The sequence below is a fragment of the Morus notabilis genome, unplaced genomic scaffold (assembly GCF_000414095.1).
Source record: "Morus notabilis unplaced genomic scaffold, ASM41409v2 Scaffold99, whole genome shotgun sequence".
Lineage (NCBI taxonomy): Eukaryota > Viridiplantae > Streptophyta > Magnoliopsida > Rosales > Moraceae > Morus > Morus notabilis.
The window spans coordinates 2,233,387-2,247,171 of record NW_010362482.1 but is presented as its reverse complement, the minus strand read 5'-3'; the positions used below and the strand labels follow the sequence as shown (position 1 = coordinate 2,247,171).

The 13,785-nt window shown below is 36.7% G+C and overlaps 3 protein-coding genes across 4 annotated transcripts; 1 reads left to right on the top strand and 2 right to left on the bottom strand.

The window, feature by feature from the left end:
* Window positions 1–2,575: 2,575 nt before the first annotated feature.
* On the bottom strand, window positions 2,576–3,578 carry LOC21410454 (germin-like protein subfamily 1 member 1). Its single transcript, XM_010102231.2, has one exon. It carries the CDS (start codon window positions 3,534–3,536, stop codon window positions 2,814–2,816), a length of 723 nt encoding a protein of 240 aa, XP_010100533.2. The 5' UTR covers window positions 3,537–3,578; the 3' UTR covers window positions 2,576–2,813.
* Window positions 3,579–4,025: 447 nt separating this feature from the next.
* On the top strand, window positions 4,026–9,325 carry LOC21410453 (protein WVD2-like 4). 2 transcript variants are annotated; one of them, XM_024168144.1, is made up of 9 exons: window positions 4,026–4,071; window positions 4,744–4,877; window positions 5,077–5,763; window positions 5,855–6,298; window positions 6,407–6,477; window positions 6,935–7,031; window positions 7,204–7,275; window positions 7,462–7,572; window positions 8,688–9,325. In XM_024168144.1, exons 2-9 carry the CDS (start codon window positions 4,836–4,838, stop codon window positions 8,715–8,717), a joined length of 1,554 nt encoding a protein of 517 aa, XP_024023912.1. In that variant the 5' UTR covers window positions 4,026–4,071; window positions 4,744–4,835; the 3' UTR covers window positions 8,718–9,325. The 2 variants fall into 2 exon arrangements, with proteins under 2 accessions (XP_024023912.1, XP_024023913.1); XM_024168145.1 differs by lacking the exon at window positions 4,026–4,071 and adding an exon at window positions 4,149–4,182.
* Window positions 9,326–10,400: 1,075 nt separating this feature from the next.
* LOC21410452 (formin-like protein 4) lies at window positions 10,401–13,327 on the bottom strand. Its single transcript, XM_010102229.2, has 2 exons — window positions 11,982–13,327; window positions 10,401–11,889 (listed from the first exon to the last, which is right to left on the bottom strand). Exons 1-2 carry the CDS (start codon window positions 13,175–13,177, stop codon window positions 10,527–10,529), a joined length of 2,559 nt encoding a protein of 852 aa, XP_010100531.1. The 5' UTR covers window positions 13,178–13,327; the 3' UTR covers window positions 10,401–10,526.
* Window positions 13,328–13,785: the final 458 nt, after the last annotated feature.

Sequence of the window (13,785 nt, the reverse complement as noted above, 5' to 3'; positions counted from 1 at the left end):
TCCTGATTGAGATAAATTTTTTTCTATGCGTTGACAACGAAAAGACGAATAAAATCTCACCCATATACTCTATTAAAATTTTTCATCACCGTTGAGTTTTTATTAAAATACTATTTAAATATAAATTTAAGTTTTGACTCACTCAAACACAAACTTAAAAAGATTCTTATATCAAACCATAACTCAAATGTAAACAACCAAACACAAATTTAAATTACAACTTCAACTCAAGTTATAACTCAAATTTAATTTAAAAACTACACTCAAGATACACTCTAAAAGAACATATCTTAAGTTAGTTTTTGGGGATGGAATAATGAAGAGAAGGGAAATGTCAAGTTCCAGCTCATTAGGTTCACGGGGTTCCTTGAGGGATGAGGAATTGAGACAAAAGTGATGAGCTCCATATCTATGTTATTGTCAACCACTTAGTGGGACTCATTATATTTTTCTATTTGGAAATGTCAAAATACGCTAACGTGGATCATCTACTATTATTATTATTATTGTTATTTTTTATTTCTAGAATATAGTTTTGCATAGCGATTGAAGTTGAGGTTATACCTTTCTGATGATTGACGTTCACTAACTAGCACACTTATTGTTGGACACGTTTCATGACATGTATCCCACAATGTGCTTGTAAACTGCCAAGTGGTTTTCCAGTTATCCTAGTCTTATGGTTATGGGTCCTTATTTTTTACCTTTGAAAATTGGACTTTTTAACTAGAACAAATCAACAAAAACAAGTCATTGTCTTTTTTTTTTTTTCCCCCCCCCTACTTTACTCTAAACACGTTTTGCATCACAGGAAGTGAGACATCTTACTAGGTGGTTTTCAGTTTTGAGTGGGTGGAAAAGGTAAAGTTGAATTGAGGGACGTAGCTAGACTTTTAATCTAATGAATTGTAAATAAATATAAAGTTTATAAATTAACAATATAAAATAAAATAACTTTTTTAGTATATTTTTGCAATAAAATTTTATTAAGTAAGGTTCACATTATAATTATTCTTGACGAATTTTCATCTTTTAATATTATTGCATAATAACTTCATTATCGATGCTATCAAAAATATATTTTTTAAGTGACGAAACAAAAGAAAAAAGATGAGAGAATTTTAGGTTTATTTTGAATGGGGAATAGAATTTTTGCGTTTGTAAACTTGTATTATGCAATAGAAAATAAAGAAAATAGAAAAAAAATAAATTTGTAAAGACTCAACATCAACAAAGTTTAGCTACAAGGATTTTTTAATATTGTATTTTGTATCTAACTATTCGGTTACAATTTCCACCGTGTAAATTAGGAATCAAGTCATCAAATAGTTGTCAATTAAAGTTAAAGCCCAATAAAGTAATTAAAATGCCAAAAAGTAAAAGACTATCAAAGAAAAAAAAAGGATGGCTATAAGTAGTGGCACAAATACCATAATAAAATTTTAAATATAAAAATAAGGCCGGTAATTTGAGTCATAATACGACAACACAACTCGAAAATGATACAAATTTCGTGGGGGTTGAGAAAAAAGAGGTTCGGATCAGACTTGAATCGACCTGAAATTGACACGAAAAACACGGGTCAATTTCAGGTTGTATCTGTCTAACCCATACACGACACGAAACTCGTAAAAAACTAAAAAATACATATATTTTTCATTACATATTTTTTATTTTATTATAAACTTATGATATCATGTTAGTTATATTCAGAATCTTATACTATTATTTGCTTAATTTCAATGGATGTTATTGTATTTTAGTGTGTTATGAATTTTAAATTATTTATAATACGTAAAAAAACTAAATAAAAGTATACAATTTTTGTGTCAATTTCGGGTTTACAGGTCAATTTCGTGTCACATGTCATTTTCGTGTCGTGTCGTGTCAACTAGTGAAATGGGCGTGTCATGTTTGTGTTGCAGTTTTTAAAAAATTTCGTATCATGGGTCGTATTTGAATTGACTATAAATTAAAAAAAAATGATTAAAATATGACACGTGATACAAATTATCACTCTTAAAAAGTTATTAAAAAGTTACAGAGGATTTTTTTTTTTTTTTTGCTTACTCAGTGGGGGTCTGTGACCCCACCGGTCTCTCTGTAACTCCGTGCACCTGATCTTGATCATCTTTTTTTTTTTTTTCTTTTCGTAATAATTATTTGTCTAGTTTACCAACCGAGAAGCAAAGGTTCATATGCCTTCTGTTCACACAATTCTTTTTTGGTAGGACAGTTATTTATCAGCTGATACAAGGCAGAATCTAGCGCAGATGCTATGGAAGAACAGTCATCGGCTGAACTGTTAGAGAATTAATACCTTTCTGTCGATATACATTAAATAATATCAACTATTTGTCATTTTATTAACAAATACATAAATACAGGTGATCCATAAATCATAATTCACAAATACATAATAATATCAACTATTTGTCATTTTAGAGGACGTTTGGTTCATGTATTTAGAATCATTTTTGTTTTACGTATATTTTTTGTGAGAGAAAACACTGTAGAGAACCATAAATCATAATTCAGAATCAGAGACGAATATATGAAACAAATGTCCCTTTAATTATAATGAATAGGTGATCCCAAAAGTATAATTTTGTTGTGCTTCCACGCCTATTTCCAAGTTACAGATTGAGCTGAACTGTATAAAACTTTATATATAACAAAAATGGCAAATAAATACAATGATAGTTTTATCTACAATACATTGATTCATCAATATTCTTTGCATAAATCATTATTATAATAAAAATATAGCCATTTGTTGACAAAGAAATATAACCACTTGATAATGCACTCAATCAATCAGCGAGGTTCTTCCTAATCTTGGCAAGATCTGAGTCCGAAATCTGAAAAGCCTTCTTCATTATAAAGTCTGGAATTGGAGGATTTGATGTGAATGTGGCAAGTGAAGCAATTTGCGTACCTGGGTTCTGGCTACTGAGCCCAGAAAGGGTCATTGCTGGGCCCAATGAATCTATATTGTATATAAAGTGGATCAGGCCTCTTGGGAACACAAACGACTCACCGGGCTTAAGCTGTTGTGTGAAAAGACGATTGGACGTGTCCACAAAGCCCACAAGAAGGATCCCCTTGAGGCAAGTTGTCACCTCCGAGGCCCGTGGGTGGGAGTGAGGCGGATATAGGCCATTACCCGCTATATCGATACGGGCCAGAGTCAGGCCCAATGTGTTGAGCCCAGGCAAGTTAACCGTGTTGGTGAGTGTGGCATTGTACCCATAACGGTTGGTTTTTGTGTTACCGGGCTTTGACAGAGCAGACGTGACGAAATGTGAGGAGCTCGCTTGATTTGGGTCGATGCAAGGCTTTCCGTTGATGAAGAAAGGTTGTGGGCTTCTATTATCAGCAATGCAGTAGTCCTGTATCGGATCTGGGTCGGATTTGGCCCGGACCATTAGAACAGATAGGCATAAGAACAAGTGAAGCAGAAAGGATGAATATGGATTGCCACTCATGTTGGATTTTTGTTGTGAAAAGCTTAAGGAGTGAGAGTTCAAATTCATGGCTTTGGTCAGGAGATTTAGAGATTATATATATACACTATATGTCACATATATATCTATATATATATGTGTGTGTATATAGTTATATATAGCAAATGTTACATTGTGATTGTTAAGGAAGATTAGTGTGGTAGGAAAGGTGATTGAGTAGCTTAAGAGGCATTAGAGGAGGAAAACACAAGGCAAGTTAAGGAAAGACCATGAGACAATCTAAGAACCGTAATAACAAAGGTGGTTGATGATGTGCCGAAGTTTTATTGGAAATGAAAAGACCACTTGGGGCAACTGAAACGACGTCGTATATACACAAGAAACAGCTAAACGACGTCGTTGCATCATATATTTGGCTCATTTTTGGTGTTGATGACGTTGAGATATGGTTTTGGTTAAAGGTATTCAACCAAGAGGGAGGGACCACAAAGGGGAAAAGTAGGCTTGAATAATTAATTAATATAGAGAGAGAGAGAGAGAGAGAGAGAGAGAGAGAGGGGAGAGGAAGGATGTCACATGTAATACTCTCTCACTCCACTCCCAGGTGGGCCCTTCCTTACCATCTTCTATTTCTAATGGCTAATCTCATCAATGTCTTTAATTTTTTTTTTTTTTTGGGGTCTTTTCTGAAGACTTGAGTTGAGATAATCTACAGGTATGGTTTTTAGGAGGATGATTTTGCCAAAAAGATCAAAACTTTAAAATCTTTGTAATTTGTTTTATTGCACTTGAAAGTTGAATCTCATAATTGAGCCAATTAATCTATCTATATCATATGCCGGATCTTCTCCTGTTAATATATTTATTTCCATAATTATATATGTAGTCCCAAACCAAAAGTCTCTCATTATTCAACTTTATGTCAAACTAGAAAACAGCAGTGAAAGCTGAAGAGTAAAGACAGCTTTGCTCTTCCTTTCTTTCTTCCTCACCTTTCGTGTTAATAATTTGGTGCATCATTTGAGCTTTCGAAGGTACTAGAAACAAACAAAGAGAGTCTCATTACTGTAGAGAGAAAAAAAAAGTGTGAAGTAATAATTGAAGTACAGTGAAAAAAGAAAAAGAAAACAAGAAGAATAGAACAGAACACATGCACTTGTCTTCTGTTCTTTTGGCCACATTTTTTCATCAGAAGAAGCCTTCCTTTTTGTCTTCATTGTGATTTTTTTTTCTCTTTTCTTAATCTTGGTCCCTTTTTGTGTGACTGTGATCCCAGTGGATTTTATTCTAGTCTACAATACAACCATGGCGTTCACATTCTCTGTCCTGGCGTGTTAAACTCAAATAGTAATTTCGTTTAGAGGATTTATGGGCGAAACACTAGCGGATCTTCCAAAAGATTCAGATAAGGTAACACCCTTTTGTGTTTTTTTGTTTGATTATTGCTTTTCCATATTAATGCTTTTATTCCTTTTGTGGGTTTTTTCTTTTTTCAAATATATTATTTTCCAAATTATAATTGTGGGTTGTCATTCTTTTGTTCTTGCTTGGATTTTGGTTTCTTCTATTTGTTGTTGTTTTTGTTTAAAAAAAAAAAAAAAAAAAACAGATGGTGGGGGAGACAACAGCCTCAAATCCTGCTCTTGAAGTGTCGGTTTCATTCGGTAGATTTGAGAATGATTCATTATCATGGGAGAAATGGTCGGCTTTCTCACCAAATAAGTACTTGGAAGAGGTTGAGAAGTGTGCCACACCAGGTTCTGTTGCTCAGAAGAAGGCATATTTTGAAGCCCATTACAAGAAGATTGCTGCTAAGAAGGCTGAGCTTTTGGAGCAAGAGAAGCAGCAAGCTCAAAATGATTCCATGAGATCAGAGGATAATGAAGAGGATGATCCAAATGGGGGAGATCTGATCAGAAACACAAATTCCAAGGATGCCCGAATTGACGTCTCTGAAGACCAAATTTCAGTTGAAGAAGAAGTTAAGAAAGAACCCATTTTGAGTAATGAGAAGATGAGCGGTGAAAAGATCAACGATCTGAAATTGGGAGTTGTAATTAGTGAAGAATGTCAAATTTCAGTGGTTGAGAGAGAGGGGGAACTTGATACAAGGGTGGCTAGTCCTAAGTTGGGCAAAGCAGAACAAGATGATATTTTTGTTAAGGAAGTAGAAGCCATTTCTATTGATTCTCAACCCAAAATGGAAGCTCCAGAGAGTTTGAAGAGTGAGTTAGTATATGATTCAAAGGTCAAAGAGGAAAAGGTGAAATTGGTTGATCAGAATCAACCTCAAAAGGTGAATACTCTATTTGTGTTCGTGTAAATATTGCTAGTTTAATTGAATCCCGTGTCTCATAATATGTTTTTTGCCATTTTGATATGAGTAGGTTACTGCAGTGGATAAAGAGAGAACTGTGGCAAAAGCTAAGAAGAAGCCAGTTTCTCAATTAACTAGAACACCAAAGAGTTCTAATTCTACCCCTAGAGTGTCAAAGCCAGTACAGATTTCGAGCCGAGTATCACCAGCATCACAATCTTCAACAAAGAAGAGCAATACTATTACTCAATCCTTGCAGAGGAACAAGAATCCTTCTTCTGGAGAGACCAAGAAAGTTGTTTCTAAATCTCTGCACATGTCCCTCAGTTTAGGTCCCAGGAATTTGAATTCACCGGCGAATTTGGATTTGCCTGCTATTACCACACCTAGGAAGTCTTTATTTATGGAGAAAATGGGGGATAAGGACATTGTCAAACGAGCATTCAAGGCATTCCAAAACAATTTCAACCAAGCGAGATCCTATGGCGATGACGGGTCTTCATTACAAAAGCAGGTTTATTCATTTCTCATGTTTGGTGTTCAAAGTCAAAAACTACTTGAATGCTTTCCTTTATGAAAAAGTTGAAATTAATTTCTGTTCTAAAATGTTTTCAACAATCAGGTGCAGGTGACTACAAAGAGGCCAGAACCAAAGGTTTCCACTACTATTACTCCAAGAAAAGAGAATGTTGGGTAATGTTTTAATTAACAGTTGCAATATAACATGTATCTTGGTTTGGTTTCTTGTACGCATATTTTCCTTGCAGCATGACCTGTTGATCTATTTGTATGAAAATATAAGGCGCCCGCACACTCCTCGTACAGCCCTACCTCCAGATAAAAGTAGTACAAATGCAACAGGAATCCATCAGCTAATCTCTATTGTTGTCATTGTCTAAGCATTATACACATTTAAAAGTTGGGTCATATTAGTGAAGAATTTGAAAGGAAATTGTCTTGGCATTATATTTTAAGATTTGCTAAATGAAGAACTTTTTAAATTGTCTTGTAAAAACTAGGCTGATAGAAGAATTAATTTATCGCTGTATCTTGTTCAATGTAGGAACAATGTTTAGCTTTTAGAGTTTTTCAACAATATAATTTTGTGCGTGTTATAATTGCTCGCGTTGTGATTGCCATGCTGAAATAGGTCACTCAAAACAGATCGTCTGGACAAAAGAAGTGTCAAGACTCCTCCATCCTCATTTGGGTTCAAAAGTGATGAAAGAGCGGAGAAAAGAAAAGAGGTATTTAGTTGAAGCACCCGTTTTCTCTCTCACTTGCTCACGAACACTTTACGCTCGCACACTTCATTTCTGTTGAAATCTTTATTACAGTTCATTTCTGTTGAAATTTTTTATTACAGTTTGTTCAAGTTTCTGCATATCTTATCATATCCATTTGACTGATTCTTTTCAGTTTTCAAAGAAACTGGAAGAGAAGTCCAATGCCATAGAGGAGGAGAAAACATGCCTCCAATCAAGATCAAAGGTCCTTTTTTTTAATCCATGTCAATATTAAACAATATAAACCAAAAATACCTCAAGTTCTAGTATAGTATCCGTAATCATTTTGTGTTAGTTTTTTTACAGTCTTAAATTATTAAACCATACAATTATATATATTCATCTACAGTAATGGTGTATCTTGATCACTAAAACCTTGAGCTTGACACAGGAGGCAAAGGAGACAGAGATAAAAAAGCTAAGGCAGAGCCTTAATTTTAAGGCCACTCCAATGCCAGCTTTCTATCGGGGACAAAAAACGTCAAAAAGCACTTTGGATAAGGTATAAGCATAACCTATTCTTGATCACTAAACATATCCTTTTTCAAATTATTAGATTGAGAGGTCCCATGCCATTTGGACTCCATTATGGTAAACTTTCACATATTTATCACCTAGAGATAACATGACATGGGTGCTATACCTTTTCTGCCTACTTTTGGTAATATATTACATTCTTATCTCTCTAGAACCTTCATATTGTTGGTAGGTCAGATGGGCCCTCTAGAAACTTTGTTCTGTAATTGGAATCAAAAGCTTGATTTGAAAACAATCTACTTGCTGTAAATTAGTATTAGTTGCTGTAGTGAGGTGGAGAGGTCTCTGTCGTTGTCGTTTGAGTAGTGCTAGGCTCCCAACTTTTTTCAACATTTTGGTACCAACTTACCTAGGATGTTTGTTTTCGTCTTCTAACTGATAGATGTAACTTTTTAATATTAATTGACGTGATAATCTTTTAAAACAACTATATAACTCACATAGCATGTCAGTTAGTATTAAAAAAATTGGGACTAAAGTTGAGATCCTTTCTCATTATTCTTGTTCTTTTGTTGTTAATTATGTCCAGTTAATGAACTACACCGTCACACAATCGATGTGATGTGCTTTCTTTAAAAAAAAAAAAAAAAAAAAAAAACACCTCTCCCACATTTTTTTTAACCCCTAGGAGTAAAATCTATTCTTAATTTTATATTAGCATTTTCTAACAATCTTTTTAACGCAGAAACTCATCACATCCAAAAAGGGAATCTTTGGTTTTCTATATTCTGAACGTCTAATTGGTCAATTTAAACACTAAACTTCATCAAAAGCCAAGAACCATGTTCCGCTAGTCACTGCAAATAGTCTCAAACGTTACCTGTTTTCTGGGGCATTAGTCAATTGTCCGAAAGAGACTGCCACTTTCTAAAGACAATTTTCAGCATCATTGGAAGGCACTTTTCTTATGAAGTTGTTTATGATTTGCCTTAAACGTGCTTCCAAGCAATGTTCTAAGCCAGGATTAAGGGCTCTATTGCCTTATATTATTAACGAGTCAAATGTCTCTTCTTGTCATTGTCATGGATTTTTCTACTTAGAAATGTAATAATGTGAAAATGTTATTATCTTCTCATGTAGATGCCTTCCAAGAATGAGACTCGTCGGTGAAAGTCCCACTCAGGACGAAAACTCAACATCATTTACCAAGAAAGACATACACGTTTATGAGCCTTGTTTAAAGTTGGAGGATAAGGAAGACATATGTCAGAAGGAATTGCTTCACAACGAGGGGGGTCTTTGCTACATATGATTGGAATTGCTTTGTCGATGAAAAGCAATAAAGGATGAGTTTACACTATGAATTCTGTGCATCTCAGTGGCCAAAAAAGATCACACGTAACTTGGTTCTTCTTTTGTTGGTGGGGGCACTTTAAATGTGAACCAAAAAAAGCTGAATTGGGTCAGTTCTATTATGCCACATTTCACCCTCAACTTATTAGTTTTCTTACTCCCCTAATTTTCCAAACTCATATAATGATTTAGAGAAAAACTTTTGTTTTTTGTTTTTTTTTTTTTTCATTTGTTGTTGTGTGGGGGGAAAGAAAATTGTTAATGTGTATAATCAGTTGTGCTGTTAGAGTGCATTATACTTCCATACTTTCTAGCAAACAGAATTTTTTTTGTTTTTATTTTTTATTTTGACCTTGGACTGCAATATTTGTGGTGAAGCTCCCAATTTTTGGTCATCATGCATATTGTTAAAGTATTATATTAGACTGCCCACTTTATTAAATAAAAAAAAAAAAAAGAAGGTCAATGGATAAGTACAGATTCCATTCCACAGCGCGAAGAAAACTTTAACAAACAAAACATTGAGCCCTCAGAAGCAAAGGAAAAACAGTATTGGGGACCGACGTTTATTGGGGACCGACAGAAGCAAACTCTTTCTGTATATTTTCTTTTGTTTTGAAGAGTATGGGGTCATGGGTCGGTGTGATTGGTTTCAGAAACGCGTAGAGGTCTAGTCTAGTAAAACTATGCTGCTGAGTTGACCAACGCCAAACTCTCACTTTTTGCTAATATAGAGTTGGGTCATACTTCTATTAAGAATTTAAGATCATAAATTGAGCCAAAAACCACTTTACATTCATTGGATTCTAGATACACAAATTAAGGGTAAACGCGAAACAGGACTAAACATTTTATCCTTGGCAGACTTTGATTTGATTTGTATTTATCCCTGGCAAATCTAAACATTGACTATAACTTCATTTTATTCTTTAATAAAAAATAAAAAAAACTTCATTTTGTTCTCAATCTTGTCAGACAATGAATTGTTCAGAAAGGATAACTAATATCCCTAAAATTAGTGTTAAGACCAATGAGTATTCAGTTGACTTTAAAGACATTCATGTGCTTTAATAGAAAGGAAAAAGAAAAGGTCTAGATGCTTGTTTTGGCTGCTTTCTCTTACTTGTAGTCATTAACTTCTGACATAGTCAATGCTATCATTTTCTTCCTTTTGATTTGTTACAAGGAAGATTACGCTTACCAGTTACCACCCTTTGAACAATATCTTCTAGACACATATTTTGAAACTTCCTACTAAAATGTTGATGGATAAACTCAAAAGGGAAAAAAAAAAAAAAAAAAAAAACTACAATATCATGGAGCTTTCTACAGTAGGGCTTCACTATTGCTAATGTATTTTTCTGAATATTGATATGATGAAAATCATATTAAAATAAAAAATATATACAAAATTAATATAATCTTCAAAATAGAGCTTTTCAATAGGATATTTTTTCATATCCTACCGTAACATTCATAATTAATTTGCATGACACCTCTTTAGGAATAAAGAAAAAATTTTGAAACAATAATAATAACAAAAAAAATAACTCCAGTGATTTCCTTTTTTACCTTGTAACTCTAAACCATCTTTCCTACTTCATGTACACCAATGAAAACGTAAAATTATTCATTATCTGAGTCACTAGAATTTCTCCCGGAGGACTTGTCGGACATGAAATTCTCCGGCAAGTTCGCGAACCTTACCGCCACCCTCGACGGCGGCGGCGACTTCGGCGAAGAAGCTACACCACTCCCAATATTCCCTCTCTTCCTCTGCAAATTCCTAGCAATCTCCACACACACCTGATCAACCATCCCCAGAAAATTACTCACTACAATAAACAGCTGAAACGGGTGAGCCCCTTTGTTCTTCGAAGTCCCGGCCTGATAATATTCCGTCGTTTTCCTCACAACCTCCATTACTCTCTTCTGCTCATCACCCACCATCTTAACCTCTTCCTCAGCAGACTCAATAAAATCTTCCATTTCTCTCGCAAATCCACCCTTTACCGATTGCGACACAATGAGCTTTCTAATCTCCCTTGTTCTCGTCGAAAGAGTTGCGCAAGCCGACGAGAAGTTGTCGTAATCGATACTCGCCGCTTTCTTCACGTTAGAGAACTCCGAGCTTAATCCTCCGACGACCGGTAAGCCGAGCATTACGTATTCCTTCTCTCTTTCTTCCTTAAACGACGTCGTTTGATTGTAATTATCGGAATTCAAGCTTCTGCTACTGCTGCTCTGACTTCGGGACCGGCTCAAGCTCCGGTTCCGGTTAATCACGCACCGCTTTCCCTCCGACCGGACGACTTCCTCGACGACGAAATGAAGCAGAGTAGTCTTGCCATCTGTGCTTCTCACGTCAGAGAGCTTCCTAAGCGCGGTGAGATCAAAAGCCTGCGCGTTTCCTCTACTAGTCCCTGCATTCATTCTGTTTCCAGCTTTGAGAATGGCTTCGAGTAATTTTACGAAAAGGCCCCGTGTTCGCAGCTCTTTGCAGGCCAATTCAATCGTCTGTATGGAGTCCTTGAGGTGGACAATCTCGGGTCCGTAATTAGACCTGTACAACATGGCGTTAAGCCTGGTGAAAGCGGAGGGAACGGCTTTGAGGATGTGGAAGAGGAAGCATTCGGCGTCGGCGAGCCTCATCGGGTCTCCGGTGTATTCGAGGATCTGGGATTGCTCCTCCTCGGTTGGGGTGATTCTGGAGAGCTTCTCGAGAGTTTCTTGGCTTACGCCTTGGCCTTCCATGAGGGCGTCAATGACTTCCTTGCGAGACACGTAAAGTGACTTTAGTACAATGGCAATGTTCTGAGATTTTCGGGTGTCTAGTATAAATGTCTGAGCTGAAGGACCAGATTTTGATTGTGTTTTGTTGTTGTTGTTGTTGTTGTTGTTGTTGTTGTTGTTATTCTTGTTTTCTTTTGGGGATTTTCGGTTGGTGGCTACGTATCCAAAAAGTGCTTCCATAAGATCTCCATCAAACCTGAAAAAAATGTACCAAAAAGTACTAGCCGTTAAGAATATAACTAATTTATTTCCTTCTTTTTTCTTTTGATTTAATAGATAGATTTGTACCTAAAAGAACCATTGTCGTTGATTTTGTCCCAGACCATAGAATGCTCGGGGTTGGTGTTGACTTTGTCCCAATGTAAAGGCTTCAATTTCACTTGACCGTTTCCTGTCCCGGACGTGCCTTCGCCGGAGGTTTGCTCTCTATTACGAGGTGGCGGCGGAGGCGGTTTAGACAACGAGTTCAAACTGCGCGCCTTGGGCCGGGGAGGAGGTGGCGGAGTAGGAGCTTTCTTGGGTGGAATCGGAGGTGGCGGCGGAGGCGGCGGAGGGCTTTTCTTAGGAATTGCAGAGATAGGCGCAGGCCGCAGTGGTGGCGGTGTTGGTGGCAAGGAAGGCTGAGGAGGAGGAGAGGCGGACGAGGACCGGCTTGGTTCCAATTCTGGTTCTTGGACGTCCTTGAAGACAATTCCAACACTTGGTTTTGGTGGAATTGAAGAAGTTTTAATTCCATTACTATTGACTACTTCCGGTACAACTTTTACATGTGAAGTCGAAGACTTCCCTCGGAGAAGAGGCGTTTCTTGAATCTTTTCATTCTTTCTTCTACTTCTACGATTATCTACCACATTCCTTTCATCATCATTATTATCATCATCTTCATCACAACCTTCTTTAGCTCTCAGATTGTTACGCAAAACCTCTTTTCTGAGACCTTTTTCGGACGACGAGTTTCTCCTCTCGAGCTTTCTCCAATAAAGCACGTCAAGACCATTTTCGTCCACAATGAACCCCTTGAGATCTCCTTCGTATCTAACAAACTCACTCCGGGACTGCAAAGACCTAGCCCTAACACCTCCGCCGCCGCCGCAGCCGTCGAGCTTCGAATTAGTACCGATGTTTCCACCGCTGCTCTTTCGCTTCCGTCTCGCGACGATCCACCGTTGGATCAACAAGAAGGCCAAACCGGTGACCACCAGGGTGCTCGCGGCCGTAGCCGCCACCGCCTTCGCTATCTTGTTATGGCTCGATGACGACGGCTTGGGCGGCGGAGTTTGGGGAGAGACTAATGGAGGAGTTTGATTGGAATTGCTTGGAGAAGGAGAAGAAGAAGGGGGTGAGATTGTGATGGGATAGAAAGTTTCAGTGTTTTGAGGAGGACCCAATTGGCCAAAACAAAGAGAAAACAGAAAACCTTGAAACAAGAAGAAGAAGAGGGAGAAGAAAGAGAGAGAAATCCAGGGCTGAATCTTGTCAGCCATGGAAGGGACTTTGTTCTTCTTGATTGAGCTTGAAAGAGAGGAATGAAACTGAATCCGTTGTGGGTTTTTGGTATATTAGGCATTGGAGTGGGAGGGAGAGAGAGAGAGATGCGTTTGGGGTTTGGTTTGCTGACACTTTCAAACAAAGCAGTTGGTTGTTGTTTCCTTTAGTAATCCTTTTCCGGGCCTTTTATATGCTCAAGGTCAATGGACAAGAATGACCCTTTTGATGGCATAAAGAAAGGAATGTTTCATAAAAGGGCATTTGGGTAAATTTGGGAAAATAGTCTTCCTCCAGTGGATTATCTAATTGGGCAAGTAGGGAGGTAGATGGAGTGGTTTAGAACTAAGTCAAACTATAAGAATTGTGGGCAGCAACTGTTGAAACGGTTTGTCTTAATTCTTATAATAATAATAATAATAATTCAATTAAATTATCTATATATTCTTTTGAAAAAAAAAATGTAATTGTAGTGTAATATACAATTTCAAACTATATTGTTTTTTTTTTTTTTTTTTTTTCATATTCTATAATAAAATTCTCTTTCAATATATCACTCAAAAGAATGTGCAAATGGGCCAGAAAGGGGGACCTCATCAGACATAAC

Excerpts from the sequence above, each read along its gene's own strand:
- LOC21410452 (XM_010102229.2), bottom strand. The coding sequence starts at position 13,177 with ATGGCTGACAAGATTCAGCCCTGGATTTCTCTCTCTTTCTTCTCCCTC. Across the intron at positions 11,890-11,981 it reads AACGACAATGGTTCTTTTAG|GTTTGATGGAGATCTTATGG; the intron begins GTACAAATCTAT and ends CATTTTTTTCAG.
- LOC21410453 (XM_024168144.1), top strand. The coding sequence starts at position 4,836 with ATGGGCGAAACACTAGCGGATCTTCCAAAAGATTCAGATAAG. Across the intron at positions 5,764-5,854 it reads ATCAGAATCAACCTCAAAAG|GTTACTGCAGTGGATAAAGA; the intron begins GTGAATACTCTA and ends TGATATGAGTAG. Across the intron at positions 7,276-7,461 it reads GCCTCCAATCAAGATCAAAG|GAGGCAAAGGAGACAGAGAT; the intron begins GTCCTTTTTTTT and ends AGCTTGACACAG.
- LOC21410454 (XM_010102231.2), bottom strand. The coding sequence starts at position 3,536 with ATGAATTTGAACTCTCACTCCTTAAGCTTTTCACAACAAAAATCCAAC.